Below are 17,876 nucleotides of genomic sequence, written 5' to 3' on the forward strand. Positions count from 1 at the left end.
GCTGAGAACGAAGAATATATTGATGTTTGAGAGGGTTTTTCTTATCTAATTTTTTTCGAAAACTATCAGTTTTACGCAAAAAATTTATAGAACATAAATGATGTATTTTTTTAAGAACTGCAACTTTTATTTGAAACATTTTTTTCTTACATCAATATTTATTGAAATAATGTCTAAAAAGTTATATTTTTTCAGTTTTTTTGAGTTTTGACCTTGAAAATGACCTTGTCGCAAATTTTCATTATCATATTCGTAATCAGCGTTAAAAATACAAAAAATAGTGTAGTTTCAAAAAAATCGGAGGGTTCACCTATTCGGAACTTTATCCAAGATCGCATAAGTTAAGGCAAATGTGTACCATAAATATCGATGTTAAGATATGTTTCAATTGTACGCAGTGGCTGAGACCCATATTAAGTTAGCCCTCCCACCAACACCAAATTAAGTCAAATACATCAAATAATTTAGAGCTAATTATGTGCTAATTAGTTGCCGTAGTCCGAATTTTGTTGCTCAAACATGCTTAGCAGGAATTTACATTCAAACTGGGGGGCTTGACATTAAGCCAGCCCCCCCCCCCCCATAGTGAAAAAAATATATAGAATGCTCGAATCAAAAAATTAAATACACCAGAATTTGTTGCTATTTTGTTGCTCTAAAATAACACAAAACTATTTTAAAAAAAGTATATTATTTAATTAATACCACTATATACTCAGTCTCGCCGCGCCGTGCCATCCACTTGCGCGAAGTAAAAGTAACTAAAAAAATTTGTTGCTCGCATATTTTTGGTATTAAAATAATCTGTGGACAATATACTATTGAAATATATAAAAAACTGAATTTGTTGCTCGTCTTAAAGTATTAAAAATAGATACTTTGTCGCCGCGGAAAAAGCCTATACTTATAACATTTACTATCATAACAGCAATATTACATAACCGTGTTTTCTGGACAGTCATTTGCACGCAGTATTCAAATAATAAAAAATTATAGAGTACATATACAGTTTTACTTTATTACAAAAAAGGAATATAAATAAAGAAAAAATGTAGAAATAAGACGTGTCGATAGTAGAATCAACAATATGAAAAACATTGCACTGATATATTATTTTAATTATATTAACGACCGTTATAAACATTTCTATAAGTACACGTCCAAAAAAATCGATAGATCTACTCTAGAAACGTTTACAAAGCGTTTTAGAATAATATGCATTCAAAACTATCGTTGTAAATTATCACTGCAAATAATAAAAATTTGAAAAAAAACATGTAAAATTGTTCGAAGAGATTTTATGAAAAATTCTACAGGTTGATCAAAAATTAATAATAGTTAACCATAAATTTGTGTGATGAAAGAAGAGATCAATACAAGCATTTTAAATATAGGAACTATGGGTCAACGATGCTTCATTACAGCATGACGAATGTTTAATTTAATTGTCACAATGCCTACGATACAATGATTCTATCAATTTGACATATTTACAATAAATGTTCAAAGTTACGACCACCAACGTTCCGACAACGGAACAATGATTGTCGCGTTCTTTGGAATATTTCAAGCATGTATCAGATGGTTTCAGATGTCTTAACGATGCGAGCGATCAGATCCTCGGATTCGATTTGTTCAACATACTTTTCATTGCATCGCAGAAGAAGAAATCGAGAGGCGTTAAATCTGGTAACCTTGCAGGCCATGCCACACCACAGAGGCAAACAAACAAACTACTTGCTTGCATCGTAGGCATTGTAACGATTCAATTAAACGTCCGTCATGCCATAATGAAATGTCGTCGACCCATGGTTTCTATACTTAGAATGCTTATATTGTCCCATCTTCCATTACACAAATTTATGGTACTTAATTTTTCATCGCCTTGTATACATCTTCGAGTTTCTTTGTGCATATGAGATATTTATGCTGCACTCTTTTAGTATTTAAACTGTGATATTATAAAAAGAAATTTTATTCGTTATACTATTTTTGTGTGTAAATGTCTTTGTATAAAAATTCTTATACAAAATATAATTACACAAAAATTTAAAAAATGAGATTGGGATTGGGACATTAAACCAATTTTTAATTAATTATTTTTCAAAATTTCATAAAAACGATGTTAAATTTAAATGCCATTTTGCCAAATTCGAGTAATAATTAACAACGACAAATAAAATATTATAATATTAATAAATATTATAACATTAATTATTATATAATATTAATATATAAATTAATATAATATCAATTTATTTTTTAAATCTGGTATTAGTAAGAAATGTTCGATCAAGATATCGACATTTTAGCTATATCCATTACACATCATTCGGTTTGAAATTACTCGAGTATCATATTAGAGAAAATCCGTATAAGGAATTTTAAATATTTGATATAAGTTTGAATATATACATACTGTGATTTGTTCATTTTAAGAAAAATTTTTAATAAAAATATAATATGTTTTGATTTATTCGTATTCGTTGTTCATGTCGTTCTTTAATAACTCATTTATAATACAATATTTGAGAAAGTTTCCAACAGTGTTTCAAGTAAACACTGTTTGTTGCAGTAATATAATGTGGTGGTAACAAATTATATAACGTAAAAAAATTATATATTACATGGACGTCCGTTAATTGTTTTTGTGCCGTTTCTAATTTTTATTTGAATATAACGTAAGTTATTTATATATGATATAAAACTGCAATATTCCATATGTATTATTTCGCAACAATGATACTGTATTAAAACATTATTGCAATATAATATTGTTGTATACATATTTCTTTGCTCGCCGTTATGGGGCAAAACAAGCAAAACTATCTCATGTTCGAGTTTCCGTCATAAACATGTAAGCCTACAAAGGACGGCTGCCAACATAACATAAGAGATACAAATTAAATCTTGAGCTTTCATCATGAATTAAATATAAATTATGTATTTTATTATTTATTTAATTACATTTGATCAATCGCTATCAATATTGGTATATATAGAATATAATTATGATGTGATAACGATATAATATGTATTATATTATATGTTACATTTATGAGTGGAAAGTTACAATTAATATGTAGCTTACCGGTAATATTTATGCAATATTATCTGTAATATTCAGTTGTGTCGTACTTATATACATAACATTAATCTAATGATGTTTATTGGGTTACTTTGTGCTGTCGTTTTGATTGAACTTTCTTAGCATCGATTTTCATGTTGTTATTATATATCTTTTCAACGGCAATCACAATCTTAATTAATTAACTGATATAATATCAATTCTGATATTTTTGTTCGCAAATTGAACGGAAATGAATATATATATATATATATATATATATATATATATATATATATATATATATATATATATATATTATTCTCTTTTTTTCTAATATTACCCAGTTATGCTTCTAGTGCCATTTCTTAGAAAAGATTGTAATTGTCGAGCTGCACCCTAATAAAAACAAAAATAAAAATGTTAATAAAAATATGATTTATAAAAAATTATTTTAATATTTGTGGTATATAGAATATAGAATTTCTTATTTTATTCTTTTAATTATCTAATAATTATCTTATTCGAGAATATAGAAAATAAAATAAATAGAAGAAAAAACTAATTTATATATATTTTTATAATTTATTTTATATAGCTATCATTTATTTTTTTTAAATAATATTATTTTTTTAAGAATATTATTAATTTGTTTTTATAAAACAAATTTAGTTCTAATCTATAATAATAAATGTATATAATAACCTATTAAACAAACATTTTAAAACGAAAGATAATCACTTATAATTTACTGTACAGTAGGGTACCAAATTTAAGATTTCTATATAATTTAATATTTTTGTTACAGTCAAAAAAAGAAAGAAAAGCAGCTAGTAGAAGTTCTCTCATTAGTAGAAGAAAAAATATTTACCGTAATGGCAGCGCCAAAGAATTGACCGATGGCTCTAGTAGCAGTAATCAATCCACTACCCGAATTTTCTCCAAAGAGAGGAGGTGGATACGTTGAACTAGGAGACCACGTATAACCACGAGTCCGTTCTGATGATCTCAAAGATTGTCTTGGGGTAGTCGTTGTTTTTCTCGTGCTAACCGCAGATTGAGTGCTTGAACTGAAGGCCGGTCTATTTGTGGTCGTTGTCATTGATCGAGTAGTAGTTAAGTCCAGGCTCTGATATATACATAATTTTTTAAGTTAAAAAGAAGTCCGAAATAAATATATTATATGTCTTGTAGGGAAACTATCTCAGACAGCACAAGGACATCCTTAGGACATCCAAAGAGTATTCAGAACATACATATAGGATATCCTGAGGATATCCCATTTTAATCCTCGGATCTCCTCTTGATGTCCTAAGGAAAAGTAAATGATAGCCGAATACTAGCCTCTGGAGAATCCAGGGAGATCCTGTGGATTTCATCCTAAGGATTTCTATAGGATATTTTAAGGATATTTTTATCGTACGTTTCAGGGAGAAAATTCTGAAAATTGCGTCCGTTCTGTTATTTATTGCCAGTATTAAAAATGTAATAATTAAAATAGTTTACGTCCTTTGATATTTGAGACTTTCGTAGTCTACATAAATATTCGATTTAGCTTTCGCGTTTGAGCCGTGTAATATTTTCTAAACAATCCAATATCTGAATTTCCTATGTTGATATTGCATCAGAAATTGAACTGATAAAAAATAATTACATTTTTAATTTCCTGTCAGTTGTTCTTTGCAAGCTTTATATGTGTATATATATACAGGGTGTCCTAGACCACTCGTACACCTCTTTTCTTTCAAAAACTAAGCATTTTAGAGAAAAACATTTTGAACAAAAATTGTATGGTTTTGAGGGGAACATAAGATGGTGTCATTGGTTTGACCTTGGATGGTATCGTTAAGATCAAGTCAAGGACACCTTTAATTTCTTACATAGAACCCCCTATTTTTTATTGCATATTTTTATAGTTTATGTCAAGAGCTTTCCAAAACACTATAATAAAGTATTTTTTCATTAAGTACTTTTTGAGTTATTTTGTATTTTAATGTAACGTATTTTGATATAAAAAATTAAATATCTTGTAAAATATTTAGTTTGTAAAAGAGGAAGTGCGTGTGTGCGATCAGCTGTTTGCTACATGCGATGGGTGTAAAAGAGAGAGAGAGAGAGAGAGAGAGAGAGAGAGAGAGAGAGAGAGAGAGAGAGAGAGAGAGAGAGAGAGAGAGAGAATGTTTATGTTTGTGTATACGCGTATACGTTCTCTCTCACACATACACCTTATTGCATGTAGCAAATAGTTGATCGCAGCGAGCGCCTCACGTAATCACCAGCATGGGACGGTGAGTTGCGCCGCTTTTGCCTGCCTTGCGTACGTAATTCGTTAACTATTTTGGCTTATAATTTAAAAACTAAGTCTCGGAAAAAATTTTAGCAAAGGAAAAATTGTCTTACAATAGTGTCAAGTATATGACATTGCAAGGACAGAAGGTTGTTTTGAATCACCCTGTATATATATACATAGTGTCCGACAAGTAAGTGACCAAACGAAAAGTGGAGGTAGATTGGGTCAAACTGAAAAGAAAAGTCCTCTACCATGTTTTTTATAACGGTTAATAAAAGAGTTATTATTGAATAATGTCTGGCCCATCATCACCGACTTTTAGCCGGACGCACGTCAATGAGCCGCTCGCCTGATAGTGTACGTCACCGTACCGATGGAGCGCTCACGCACATTACCAGGCGCGCGGCTAAAAATTGGTGCTGCTTGGACAGACTTAATCAATAATAACTCCTTTATTAAACGTTATAAAAAAAATAGTTCAGCACTTTTCGACTCGGTTTGACCCAATCTACCTTCACTTTCCGTTTGGTCACTTACTTGTCGGTCACCTTGTATATATATATTCTGTAAGCCTAAATTTAATTTCGGTTATATTTCGATAGAAATTCATAAATTAAACAATTTTTAATCGTCTATTCCTTGTTAAGAATAAATGAAATTTTAAATCAAATTTTTCAAATATTAAAGTAGTCCTAACTGGAAATTAGCCGAAATAAAAAATTTCGTAATTAATATATGTATATTTTTGAAGCTTTAATATATAAGTTTTTTATAGTCGCTTTTATAATAACTCTAAATTTTCAATTATTCATAATTAAAAATATATTATAATATGCAATTAAACATTATTTATTCATTGAGTATTTTATATATTCTAATATTATTATGCACATCAAGATTTCTTTGTATAGATGTTGAAACATTTTTAATAAATTACATATCTAGCAGAAAATCTTGAAGAAGATATAAAAAAAAACATTACTTACAGCTAATTGCAATTGTTCCCTAAATTTTATTGCTGGTGTCGATGGTTCTATGCCTTGCTGCTTTAAAAGTAATGCCAGCAAAGCAGCAGGGTTTAATTCGGTGGATGATGGTATCGGAGTAGAAATACTAGCTTGATTATTTAAAATCGCTCTCAAGAAGGCTTCATCATCTTCAATTATTTTAGGTGTCATTGTAGAGGTGCTCGTTTTTGTTTCTAATTTAAAAATTTATTACGGATTAATAAAAAGCCCTTAAAAAAAACTGATAACTTCGAAAACTAGTAAGAATTAGTTTCGTTTTTTAAAAAAAATTTGTACGTATCTGTTAATCTCTGCATGTCCCTAAATTTAGAAATCATAAAAATTTGACAAATAAATTCATTAATTTCAAAAAATATAAAGAAACATTATTTGCAGGAATCTAAGCAGTTTAATTAATAATCATCTTCAAATTTCTTTTTGTAATTCCAAATCAAGTCAAATTGAATCTATATTATTATAATTATAATTAAATTCGTATACATATACACTACTTAAAAAAAAAATAGAGAACACTTTCCATACCCTAAAAAGTGGGCTATTTTCAAATCGCTGAAACTCCACGAAAAATCATCGTAGATAATAAATTAAAAAAGCATTTTGAAGCTAGAAGATTTAACTTTAACGCGCTATCGGTGGTTTTTTAAAATTTGTGTATCTTCCTGATTCGGTGCTTTAAAAAAAAACACATTGTTTTGTTCCTTAAAATTACATATTTTTGACACTCTGCAGCTTGATAAAAAAGTTTCTCTCAAAAAATTCAATTCAAGTTCCACAAACTACAACATTTTGCCTTCTAGAAATAAGAAAATAAAAAACTTTTATGAAACTATTGATATTATGTTACAGTTGAAACTCCAAGCTTCAAATGTTTTTTTAATTTTTTGTCTACGATGATTTTTCGTCGAGTTTCAGCCATTTGAAAATAGCCTATTTTTTAGGGTATGAAAAGTGTTCTTCATTTATTTTTTTTAAATAGTGTATAAAAAGAAACAAACTTCTATTTTTATACCTGTTTGTATGGCTCGTAAAAGTGCGACCAAGAATTTTGCATCGTCTTCGGATGAGTATGTAGATGTAGGAACGTCGTTCAATCTAGGATTTGGATTATTTAAAAGTGTTTGTTGTGTTGAAATCGAATTTAGCGTCGAAGCAGAAGTGGATTCAATATTATCTGCATGCGATTTGGTCGAAATCATTTGGATGTCTGAGATATCGACGTTTCTCGGCGTTACATGCGATCTGATCGCGGACATTATATGACTTGTATGCGTAGTTGATTTTATAATCTGTACTGGTTTTGGAGTAATCTCAATGGATTTTTGAGTGGCTTGAACTGATCTTGGAGTTACAGACTTCGGATTTTTCTTAGCACTCGCTATTGTGGATATTTCAAAACGGTTGCTGCCAAATAACGCCCGCCACAAACTTGCGAATCCTATGGGTGCTTGAGTAGTAGTCTTGGGTTGTATTGTCGTTTTAGATTTAGCAGTAATAACGACTGGTGCCTTATTCCTAGTAATTGGCATAGTGCTAGATTGTATCAATGCGGTCGTTCTCACTTCGGGATATTTCTTTGTAGTTGATGCGGTACTACTAATGCTTGGTGATAGCGTTGACGAAGATGGCAATAAATCAATTATTATTGGCTTGGAAGATGACTCAGATGATGGAAAATCCTTGATTGCATTAAGAATGCTATTCGAACTTATGGTTTTTATCGCTTTCGGCGATCGTGTCGGTCCAGGTTTAGCCAATGCTAAAATCTACAGAAAATAAAAGTATAGAGGCATACATATTTGTTTAATTGTATATAAGCAACAATTACAAAAAATTATAATAAACTCTTTTCTTAAAGATATTATTTCATTCGAATGCATGCTTATTATAAATATTATTGTTCATTTTGCTCACCCTATTTGCTAACATTTGCTCTATATCATTTAGTGTTTTCGATGTTGTTTTAACGTTGTTGTTCTGTAACTGCAAAAAATATTACTATGGTATTTATGATTTATTATAGAATATAAAATACTTTAATGTTCCCAAAATTTAATGAAAGAATAACGATGATTATTTAGGGGACATTACTAAAGAACTTCTCCGATCACCTTGATTTTCACGTATGTTATAGAGATAAAGATACTCTGATTAACCCTGTTTTAATATTACTCATACTCATAATATAAATCTCGAGATATAACTTAATTTAATTTAATAATAAACTTTACATCAGTATATGTAAATCTCCAATGATCTGGACTTTGACATATGTTATTATGATTCTGAGTAATTTCTAAAAGATCTTAGCTGTCGCGCTCATTGTTTATTAAAAAATTATTAATAAAAATTACAAATAAAAATATAACTTCTTGAATATTCTTATAAATATTCAGAATCACGGCTCCACCTGCAAATAGGCTGCAAATTTTTTTACGGACTTTTTATGTTTAAAAAGAAATATAAATAACCATTTTTAGTTAGGGGAAGCTCAAAAAAAAGTTATAGACCAAAGTTATAAAGGGTTTTACAACTTTCCAACGCAAAACGAGGTTTCCACCCAAAGCGAGGTTCAACGCAAACCTATGTGTCTAGTTTTTCGATAATGGAGCCCCTCCGTAGGAGGGGCGGAACATACTGCTTTCACGCATATACTTTTTAATACAAAGTAAGATTCCACTTGTTCTACTTTATGCATATTTACCAAACAAAAATTATATAAGATAGCACTTATCAATATAAAGATTTGAGTTGAATCTCGCTTCGCATGGAAAGTTATAAATCCATGTAGAATTTCACTTCGCATTAAAAAGTATATATGTAGAGGCAGTATGTTCCGCCCCCCCCCCATGCGGGGGCTCCACTATCAAAAGAACTAGACACATAGGTTTGCGTTAAATTTCGCTTTGGATGGAAACCTCGCTTTGCGTGGAAAGTTGTAAAACTCTTTATAACTTTAGTCTATAATTTTTTTTGGGCCTCTCCCCATTAAAAATTGTTATTTACATTATTCTCTAAGTATAAAAAGTTATCAAAACAATTTGCAGCTCATTTGTAAGTGGAGGCGTGATTCTGAATAATTACCATATTCTTTAATGAACAAAAGAATAAAAACTGACAAATGAGATCTATAATTGTACGGTTTCATACATGGATTTGCAATTATCTACGCAAAGCGTGCTCAAGTTTACATCACACAATCACACTTCATTTTGCGCGAAGAGTTGTAAGTCTACGTAAAAATGTATAGATTTTGTTTTGCATCGAAAATATTAGGTGATGTGAAGAAAATTTTATTCCGTGCAGAAAATATCAATCTTATGTAGAGATTCTTCCTCGCTTAAATATACTAGTTGACAAATGCTAGATGAACAGAATTGCATTATTCTACAGCAAATTTGTAGCAATTATCAATCAGTGTATTTACTTTAATGTTTAATATTTTGATTTATCTTAAATATAATATTTTTGATATTTTAATTTATCCTAAATAAAAATTTTTGTATACATTAAATATACTTTGTGTGTGCATGTGTAATAATATTTATATAAAGTATGTTCACAATATTGAATTTTTTATGATAGTTTACATTCAAACTTAGCATGCATATGTTCATTGATTAACAACTTTTTAATAAACAATAAATGACGACTACAATCCTAATTAGAATTTAGTTAGAATTGTTTTAGAGAAAAAATGTAGGGAGAAGGGCTAAATTGCTCATGCATTTATTTTTGTGAAATCGCATTTTGCATGAAAAATTGTGTAAATTTTTAATTATCATATATTTAATTATATCTTGAAAACTATATACGAACGCGGATTAATTAAAACATAGTTAACGTGAATTTTAGAGAGAATTCTCACCTTTACAATATTACTAATATAAGATTAATGTCATTATCAAGGTGTCCTATATTGTAAATAATTATTGAAATTAAAGAAAAATCGTTGATATAAATTAGAAAGAAATGAAGTTGGTTTACCAATGAATTTAGGAAAGTTAAATCCTCGAATGTTGTACCAAAGACGTTCTCCTGGGTATTCATCTGTAATCCGTTTAGTATGTTGTCCGCAGATATTGTCGCAGTAGGTGATGGCGGAACTGTATTTGAATTTAGTACTACATCCGACAAAGTATTAACATTTAAGGAGGAAGTAGTTGTTGCAAGCCGAGGAATAGTAGATGTACTACTTGTTGTTTGGCCTATCGTAGTCGTTGTAGGAGTGGTTGTCGAAGTAGTAGTAGTTGTAGTTGCAGCTGTTGTAGCAGTAGATGTTGTAATTACAGCTGTTGTAGTGGTAGGTTTTGTAGTAGTAGCAGCAGTAGTTGGTATTGGTGTGGTGATGATAATAGGCGTAGTAGTTGTAATTGGTATGGTAGTGATAATAGGAGTAGTAGTTATAATCGAACTAATTGATACTGTTGTTGGTTTGTTTTCAAGATTTGTTGAGGTTACACCACTTATAACCGGCGTGAAGACTTCCACTAAAGGGTTTATAGGACGTGCCATAATCGGTATATTATTTTCAGCTGTTTCATTCTATAGATAATACAAAGAATATTTATTGCAGAAAATATGAAATAGAGAGAAAATGAAAAAGACACGTAACAGATACTTAAAATTATTGTTATTTTATTATTCTATATTTTCTTTTTAAATATAACAATTTTAATTATTAACATAATTGCTTCTTTAATATTATAATAATATTCAATTTGCTTCTTTAATATTGTAATAATATTTAATTTGCTTCTTTAATATTGTAATAATATTCAACTTGCTCCTTTAATATATATACTATTAATACACACCAATTGGTTCGATGTCACGGATGCTGTTTGTATAGGTGAATTAGTAGTAATTCCGAATATCTGATCAAGAGGATCTCTCCAAGGAAAACCGGAAGGAGTTGTTACTATACCATCACCCGACTGATTATTCAGCAAATTTTCAAAAGATGGGATCGATGTCATAGATGATGCTACACCTTCGTTCATAAAGGTCTAATAACAAAATTAAAAAAAATAGATGATCATTATAATGATAATTAATGATAATTATAAATTTTAATAATAATTATAACAAATATAAACTATATTTATATATATTATATATATTTATAAACTATAAATATGTATTTTTCTCATATCACGCGCGATAATTTTAATTTATATCTACAATAATTACAGTTTATATTTCAGAAATACTATTTTCTCACAATCTTTATTAGGTTTAATAGTTTGATATGTTATTAGAAAATATTATACAATATTTGGGAATAAACACATTATGATATTTTCTTTTTTTGTAATAAGTTATATTTAATATGCAAAATAAATCATTTTATTGTTACCATAGAAAATAAAAAAAGTTTATGTGATTTCATAATAAACAGGAGGCAGGAAAATTTATTAATAACAAGAATTTTCCTTGGTTCGATAGAAAAATTTCATCATCGTGAAATTATCATATTAAGTTCTGTGATACTTGATTACTTACAGCCACTGAATTTATTTTCACATCAACCACTTTTGGATTGATATCAGGTGCATTGTCAATCTGATAATTAATAAATTTATCCTGAAATATTCATAGTTATGTCAAAATATTCTTATTTTTATGTTTAATCACAATATAGTTCCATAATATCTCTTACTACCTGTCCGATATATACAGAATTGCGTTGATTAGATGCCACTTTTGTTCGAGAAGCTTCACTACTTTCGCGATTCCCCATGATAGAAGAGCCAATTGGACCTTGCAGTTTGTCAAACGTTGAGGCTATATTCGGCAGCGTATTCATTCGGGTGTATTCATTTCGATCTAATAAAATATCGCTCTGAAAAATTTACATCACGTATTTAATAATATTGTCAAAAAGTCATCATAATATAATGAATATTCACAAATACATTTATAAACATGTCGTCTTCTTCAAGATATAGTGCAAGAAAGCTCAAATGCAACCGCGTTATTATGTGATATTAAATAAAAATATTAAATCTTTATAACTTTTAATACTTTTTCATATAAATTTATTATATCTTGAATATCGTTTTATCTTTTAATATCATAAAATTTTTTTATCTTTTTTAGATATAATGTATTTAAATAAATTTACGATGATATATTACAATAAAACTTTACAATGTGTTTTGAAACTTTTTAAAAAAGTATCGTTTTTTTCTAACAATTTTATTTAGGAATAATTAGATTCAATTTATATTTACTGTAATATTAAAAATATGCAATTATCAGAATACAATTTATTATAATGCAAGATATAAATATTTCAACGCAGCATATGGAGCTTTTTGAAAATACAATAAATATGCATGAAAAGGTCACCGATTTCAACGCTATTTAGATATATTGTAGGGAAAGATTGTTCTGAGTAATTCCTTGCAAAAACCAAATAGGAGGTGGTATTGATTTAGGAAATATAATAAATTAAAGTTTGACAGTAAAATTTGTGTACGGCATAATAATCTATTATTTTTTCATGGAAAAGTTTGTTTACGACTTTCATGCGGGCGGGAGAGGGGCTATTCGTTCAGGAAATCATTGAAGCACTTCGGAATATAAAATCAAAATCGAAATCATGAGGAATCGGTTAAAATTAGAAAAAATCTTTCGAAATCGAAGTTATGAAAATATTATTGAAATAACTTGAAATCAGAATAAAATCTCTGAACTTTTGAAATCAGAATGAAATCACGTAGAATCAAAAATGATTTCAGAAATCATTGATCGGATCGTATAAAATCACATTAAATCACATGGTTTTCTAATTGCTTGAAATATTCATAAAATCGATAAAATTATTTGAAATTGACTTCAATCTGAAATCACTTGTTCATCGCAGTCATTAGTGCATAGTCCCTCGGCCAAGCTTCTCCTCCTGCACTCCTACTCCCAAAAAAACTAACTCAACCTTTCTCTGAGAAATGAAGCATCATTATATACCAGATAACAATGTCTGATGAATAGATTTTATCATCTTCTGATCCAGACAGCACAAAACATCTTCAGGATCATCTTGAATATGTCCAGAATGGTTCAGGACATTTGTAGGATGTTTTAAGATATTATTATACAATACATATATTTTATGAAAATTTAATATTCATACATGATTACTTTCAGTTATGTAAGCTATTTAATATAATTTAGAAATCTTAATATATGTAATAAGTATATTAATGTCCTATAAGTATTAATGTCCTCCACTGGATAACCTCTGGATATCTGTAGGATATCTGCCCTGTCTATTATATTAAATGTCCTTTGGATTTCCAGAGGACATATATGGTACATGTGCAATTAATTGTTAACATTAATTTCGTTTAATATTAATAATTGAATTTGATGCGCACTTTTTCATATATCCAAAATTATTATTTATTTAATATTTCATGAGAAATATTACTGTGCGCAATATTTCAAAAATGTTACAAAAAAATAGTATTCAGTTGCTAGTTCGTTTGTTTAGCGCTATGCGACGCGCGATTTCATATTTAAAATTTGGTCATGAGAATTATATAAAGCTTGTTAAAGAGCAATCGGCAAGAAATTAAAAATGTAATTATTTTCTATCAGTTCAATTTTTGGTAAATATGCATATTAGGTTATACCTCACCGATGACTGATTTTGACATATGTTGTCAAGGACATGATCCTGAGTAACTTTCCTTAAATTATATTCTATTTGTCCTAAGAAAAAGAGCAGTTTAACACTATATGCTGCTCATAATGATATTGCTAATACCTCATCCGCTAATAATATAAAATAATAATGTTCAAAATAAAATAAATAGTATTATTAATGGGCATTATTATTCATATAATAATTAAGAATAAATAGCTTGGCTATTTTTTATCTTATGTTTGTAAAATAAATTTTGTCTGTAATATATATCATGTTTGCAAAACACAAGTGTGTAAAAAATTTCTTGTCACTAGTTGACATCACACTTGCAAAAAACAAGTATATAAAAAATTTCTTGTCATTAATTGACATCATACTTGCAAAAGACAAGTGTGTAAAAAAATATCCTGTAAATAATAGATACAATAGAAAATATTATATAATATAATGTGGTATGATATGGCTACGATAAGGCGAAGGTCCACGTTAAAAAAATCTAACGCGCTATTGGTGGTATCTCATATAGATGATATAGAAAATCGCCATTCATTATTGTTTAACAACGACATAAATGTATATATGTGGTCCGTATATACGTTTGTGTATCGTAATGATATTGTAAATATATGGTATATGTATAGAAACTAAAGTTAAATATTATTGTATGATATATTTTTAAAATATTTAAAATTTCTTATAGTACTTTTAATTTTTCACTTATCGGAAAATCGATATATTTCTCGTTTAATTAAATGTATGATTTTTCCTTTTGTTGTTTCCACACGAATATTTTTTCTTTTAAATCATCGATTTGAGATGCATTTTTAGGTGGATTAAAAACTTCAAGTAATTTATATACGTATCTTAATCATAAATATATTATATAATAGATAGTTTGTAATGTTGTAAAATAATACGTATGATATATTACAGTTTTATATCTCATACAAGTAACATGTGTTATATTATTTGTTACTTCTACATTATAGTATTACTGCAATAAATAGTGTTTACTGAGATATATCATATTTCTATAAATATCAGAAGATTATGACGAAATCTGATCATCCGGCATTGCTACCTGGATATATATCCAAATAATGCTTTATTTCTCAGAGAAAAGTTGAGATAGATAACGATTTTTTGGGGGTGCATGAGGAAAGGCTTTGCCCTCTCTCTCGTGTGAAAGTCGTAAACAAATTTTTCCAATCAAAAAATAACAGATTATTATACACAAAGGAATATACCTAAAGTAGACAAAAGTGTTAAATGCAACGCAAGTTGATGAAACTTGGCAGGATGATCCATTTTGGCTTTAAAATTGTGTTGAAATAAAAATTTTCATTGAGACTTGTTAGGAACTTTTCCAAATGGACTTATTATTAGGGTAGCAGCTCCCTCGGAAAAAAATCAATATATTTTTACAGAATACGACAAAAAGAGAACTTGCATCTTGATTACAAAAGAACAGGCATCTTAACACCCAAACAATTGTTGAAGTTGTTTAAGATTTAGATAAAATCATGCTACTCTGCTCATGTCAAATATTATCTGTTTATTCTATTAAATAAAGAAAAAGAAAGATTGGAGATGATTGACGAGTACTTCTACATATGCAAAACAAGAAGACTATTGGTGTGCCAATATCGCCTCTTTAGTTTGAACTTCATTTATACTTGCCATCTTGATCACATATCACACTTCCAACTGTTTTATTTTCTACCTTTTTCAAGGAAGCAGCATCACTATCTGATCAAGAGTTCATTAAAGAAGAGCTGGAAGAACAATTGGAAGAATTGATTGAATATGAATTTGACATTTTCTCTGATGATGCATTTGATCAGAATAATGAGAACGAGAATAATGAGAACGAGCGACAATGAAAATTCTTTTTTCAACACGATTCTAGAATGAAAATAAATCATCCTGCCGAGTTTCATCGATCTGCATTGTGTTTAACACTTTTGTCTACTTTAGACATATTCCTTTACTGTCAAACTTTAATTTGTTATATTTATTAAATCAATGCCATCCTCTATTTGATTTTTATGACGAATTACTCAAAACAATCTCCCTTACAACATATCTAAGTAGCGATAAAATTGGCGATTAATAATCTTTTATGTATATTTACCGAAAATATATTAGGTCTCTTCAGAAAATAATAAAAAATGTTCCTTTTTAATTTTAGTATAATATATATTGCGTATTATACAAAATCTGTTATGGAAAATTTTTATGAAATATTTTTGATATATTAAAATCCAATAAATATTTTTAATATTAGTAAAACATGTACACGTAATTAGCTATTGCATATATTGTATTTAACAGAAAAAAGATGTAGCACGTAAAAACCAAAAGTGCAAGTGGAAATGAATCAAAGTGCTCTAAATATATGATATAATTATTTACAAATTCACAACGATAATTTGTGTAGCATTGTAGCATGATGTTTTTAACCTAGAAAAAAGTATTAAATTGCATTTCATTAAAATTATAAATACACTTACAAAATAAATATACTTACTTATATAAAAAAAAATATATTATAAAAGAAAATTTGCCAAAGAAAGTTATAAAAATAAGTTACAAAATTATTCTAAAAAACTGAGAGTGTGTTTTTAATCTAATCAATAATATTAAATAAAATTATTAGAGTTATGAAATTTTATAATGTTTTATGCAAGCAATAAATACGAAAAAACAAAATAAATCAAAATTAAATATAAGCCACTACATATTGCTGAATTATGTTTACATTATGCAACAAATATAATCTGATTCTTGTTGAAGAAGAAAAGAAAGAGTAGACAAAAGAGGAAGAAAATGAGAGAGAAAGGGAAGGAGGAAGAAAGAAAGAGAGGAGGGGAAAAAGAAAGGGAAGGGGAAAGAATGAAAGAGAGAGAAGGATTTAACATGATTTTATGTAAGATATTGCAATTCAAAACCGTATAATATGATACAAATTAGAATGATAATAACTCTTCTCTCTCTAAGAAAAATAATGATAGACAAGCAATTTCTTATATATATATATAGGAACTAAAACAATATAAATAAAACAATCTTTTACTCCGTACAATGTGAATTCGATATAGTATAAAGATGAAAAAAGACACCAAGAAAAATGTCTACACGCATTCGTTCGAAAAATTATTATACAGAAAGGTGTTAGAGAAAGAGAGAGGGGGAGAGAGGGGGAGAGAAGGAAAGAGAGAAAAAGAGAGAGAAGGAGAGATAGAGAGAGAAAGAAAGAGAGGAAGAGAGGAAGAGGAAGAGGGGAGGCGTAGAGGTTGGGAGAGAGGAAGAGAGGATGAGGAACAAAGGGTGAGAGGAAGTGAGGGAGAAAGAGAGAGGGACAGAGAGAGGGAGAGGGAGAGAGGGAGAGGGAGAAGGAGAAAATGTAATAACATCAAAAAAGACGTTCTTCAAAGAAGCGTTATTTTATTGTCTGCTTTTTAAAATCATGATATAAGAGATAATGCTAATCGGAAATAAAAAATTATTTCTAAATTTCTATAGTTTTTTCAAGAGTTATAATCAATATCAATGAATATTACAAACAGAAGTATAAAAATAAAAATATAAAAATAAGTAAAATATAAAAATATAAAAATATAATATATAAAATCATAAAAATTTAATGGCGGAAACTTAGCGCTACTATACTAATTACCAAAGTAAGATGAATTATAATTTTTACAAGAAAGTATATAGAGTGGACCAGTAACTCTTGCCACGTCGAATATTTTCGAGTCTAGAAGAATTACAAAAATTTTTTTCCTACAAAAGTTTTATAGTTTCAAAGAGGCCATCAAGTAACACTTCATCGGGGTG

The 17,876-nt window shown here is 28.7% G+C and overlaps 1 protein-coding gene across 1 annotated transcript; it reads right to left on the bottom strand.

Moving 5' to 3' along the window:
- Positions 1-3,406: 3,406 nt before the first annotated feature.
- Positions 3,407-12,191, bottom strand: LOC138936462 (uncharacterized). The gene is made up of 9 exons (XM_070301881.1): positions 12,048-12,191; positions 11,888-11,968; positions 11,200-11,391; positions 10,370-10,927; positions 8,297-8,365; positions 7,395-8,148; positions 6,344-6,558; positions 3,939-4,196; positions 3,407-3,466 (listed from the first exon to the last, which is right to left on the bottom strand). Exons 1-9 carry the CDS (start codon positions 12,189-12,191, stop codon positions 3,407-3,409), a joined length of 2,331 nt encoding a protein of 776 aa, XP_070157982.1.
- Between the last annotated feature and the right edge of the window lie 5,685 nt (positions 12,192-17,876).

The sequence above is a fragment of the Polyergus mexicanus genome, unplaced genomic scaffold (genome assembly GCF_030449975.1).
Source record: "Polyergus mexicanus isolate NDT 795.1 unplaced genomic scaffold, iyPolMexi1.0 SCAF_9, whole genome shotgun sequence".
Lineage (NCBI taxonomy): Eukaryota > Metazoa > Arthropoda > Insecta > Hymenoptera > Formicidae > Polyergus > Polyergus mexicanus.

Excerpts from the sequence above, each read along its gene's own strand:
- LOC138936462 (XM_070301881.1), bottom strand. The coding sequence starts at position 12,191 with ATGAATACGCTGCCGAATATAGCCTCAACGTTTGACAAACTGCAAGGT. Across the intron at positions 10,928-11,199 it reads CCGTGACATCGAACCAATTG|AATGAAACAGCTGAAAATAA; the intron begins GTGTGTATTAAT and ends TATTATCTATAG. Across the intron at positions 3,467-3,938 it reads TCTTTGGCGCTGCCATTACG|GGTGCAGCTCGACAATTACA; the intron begins GTAAATATTTTT and ends TGTTTTTATTAG.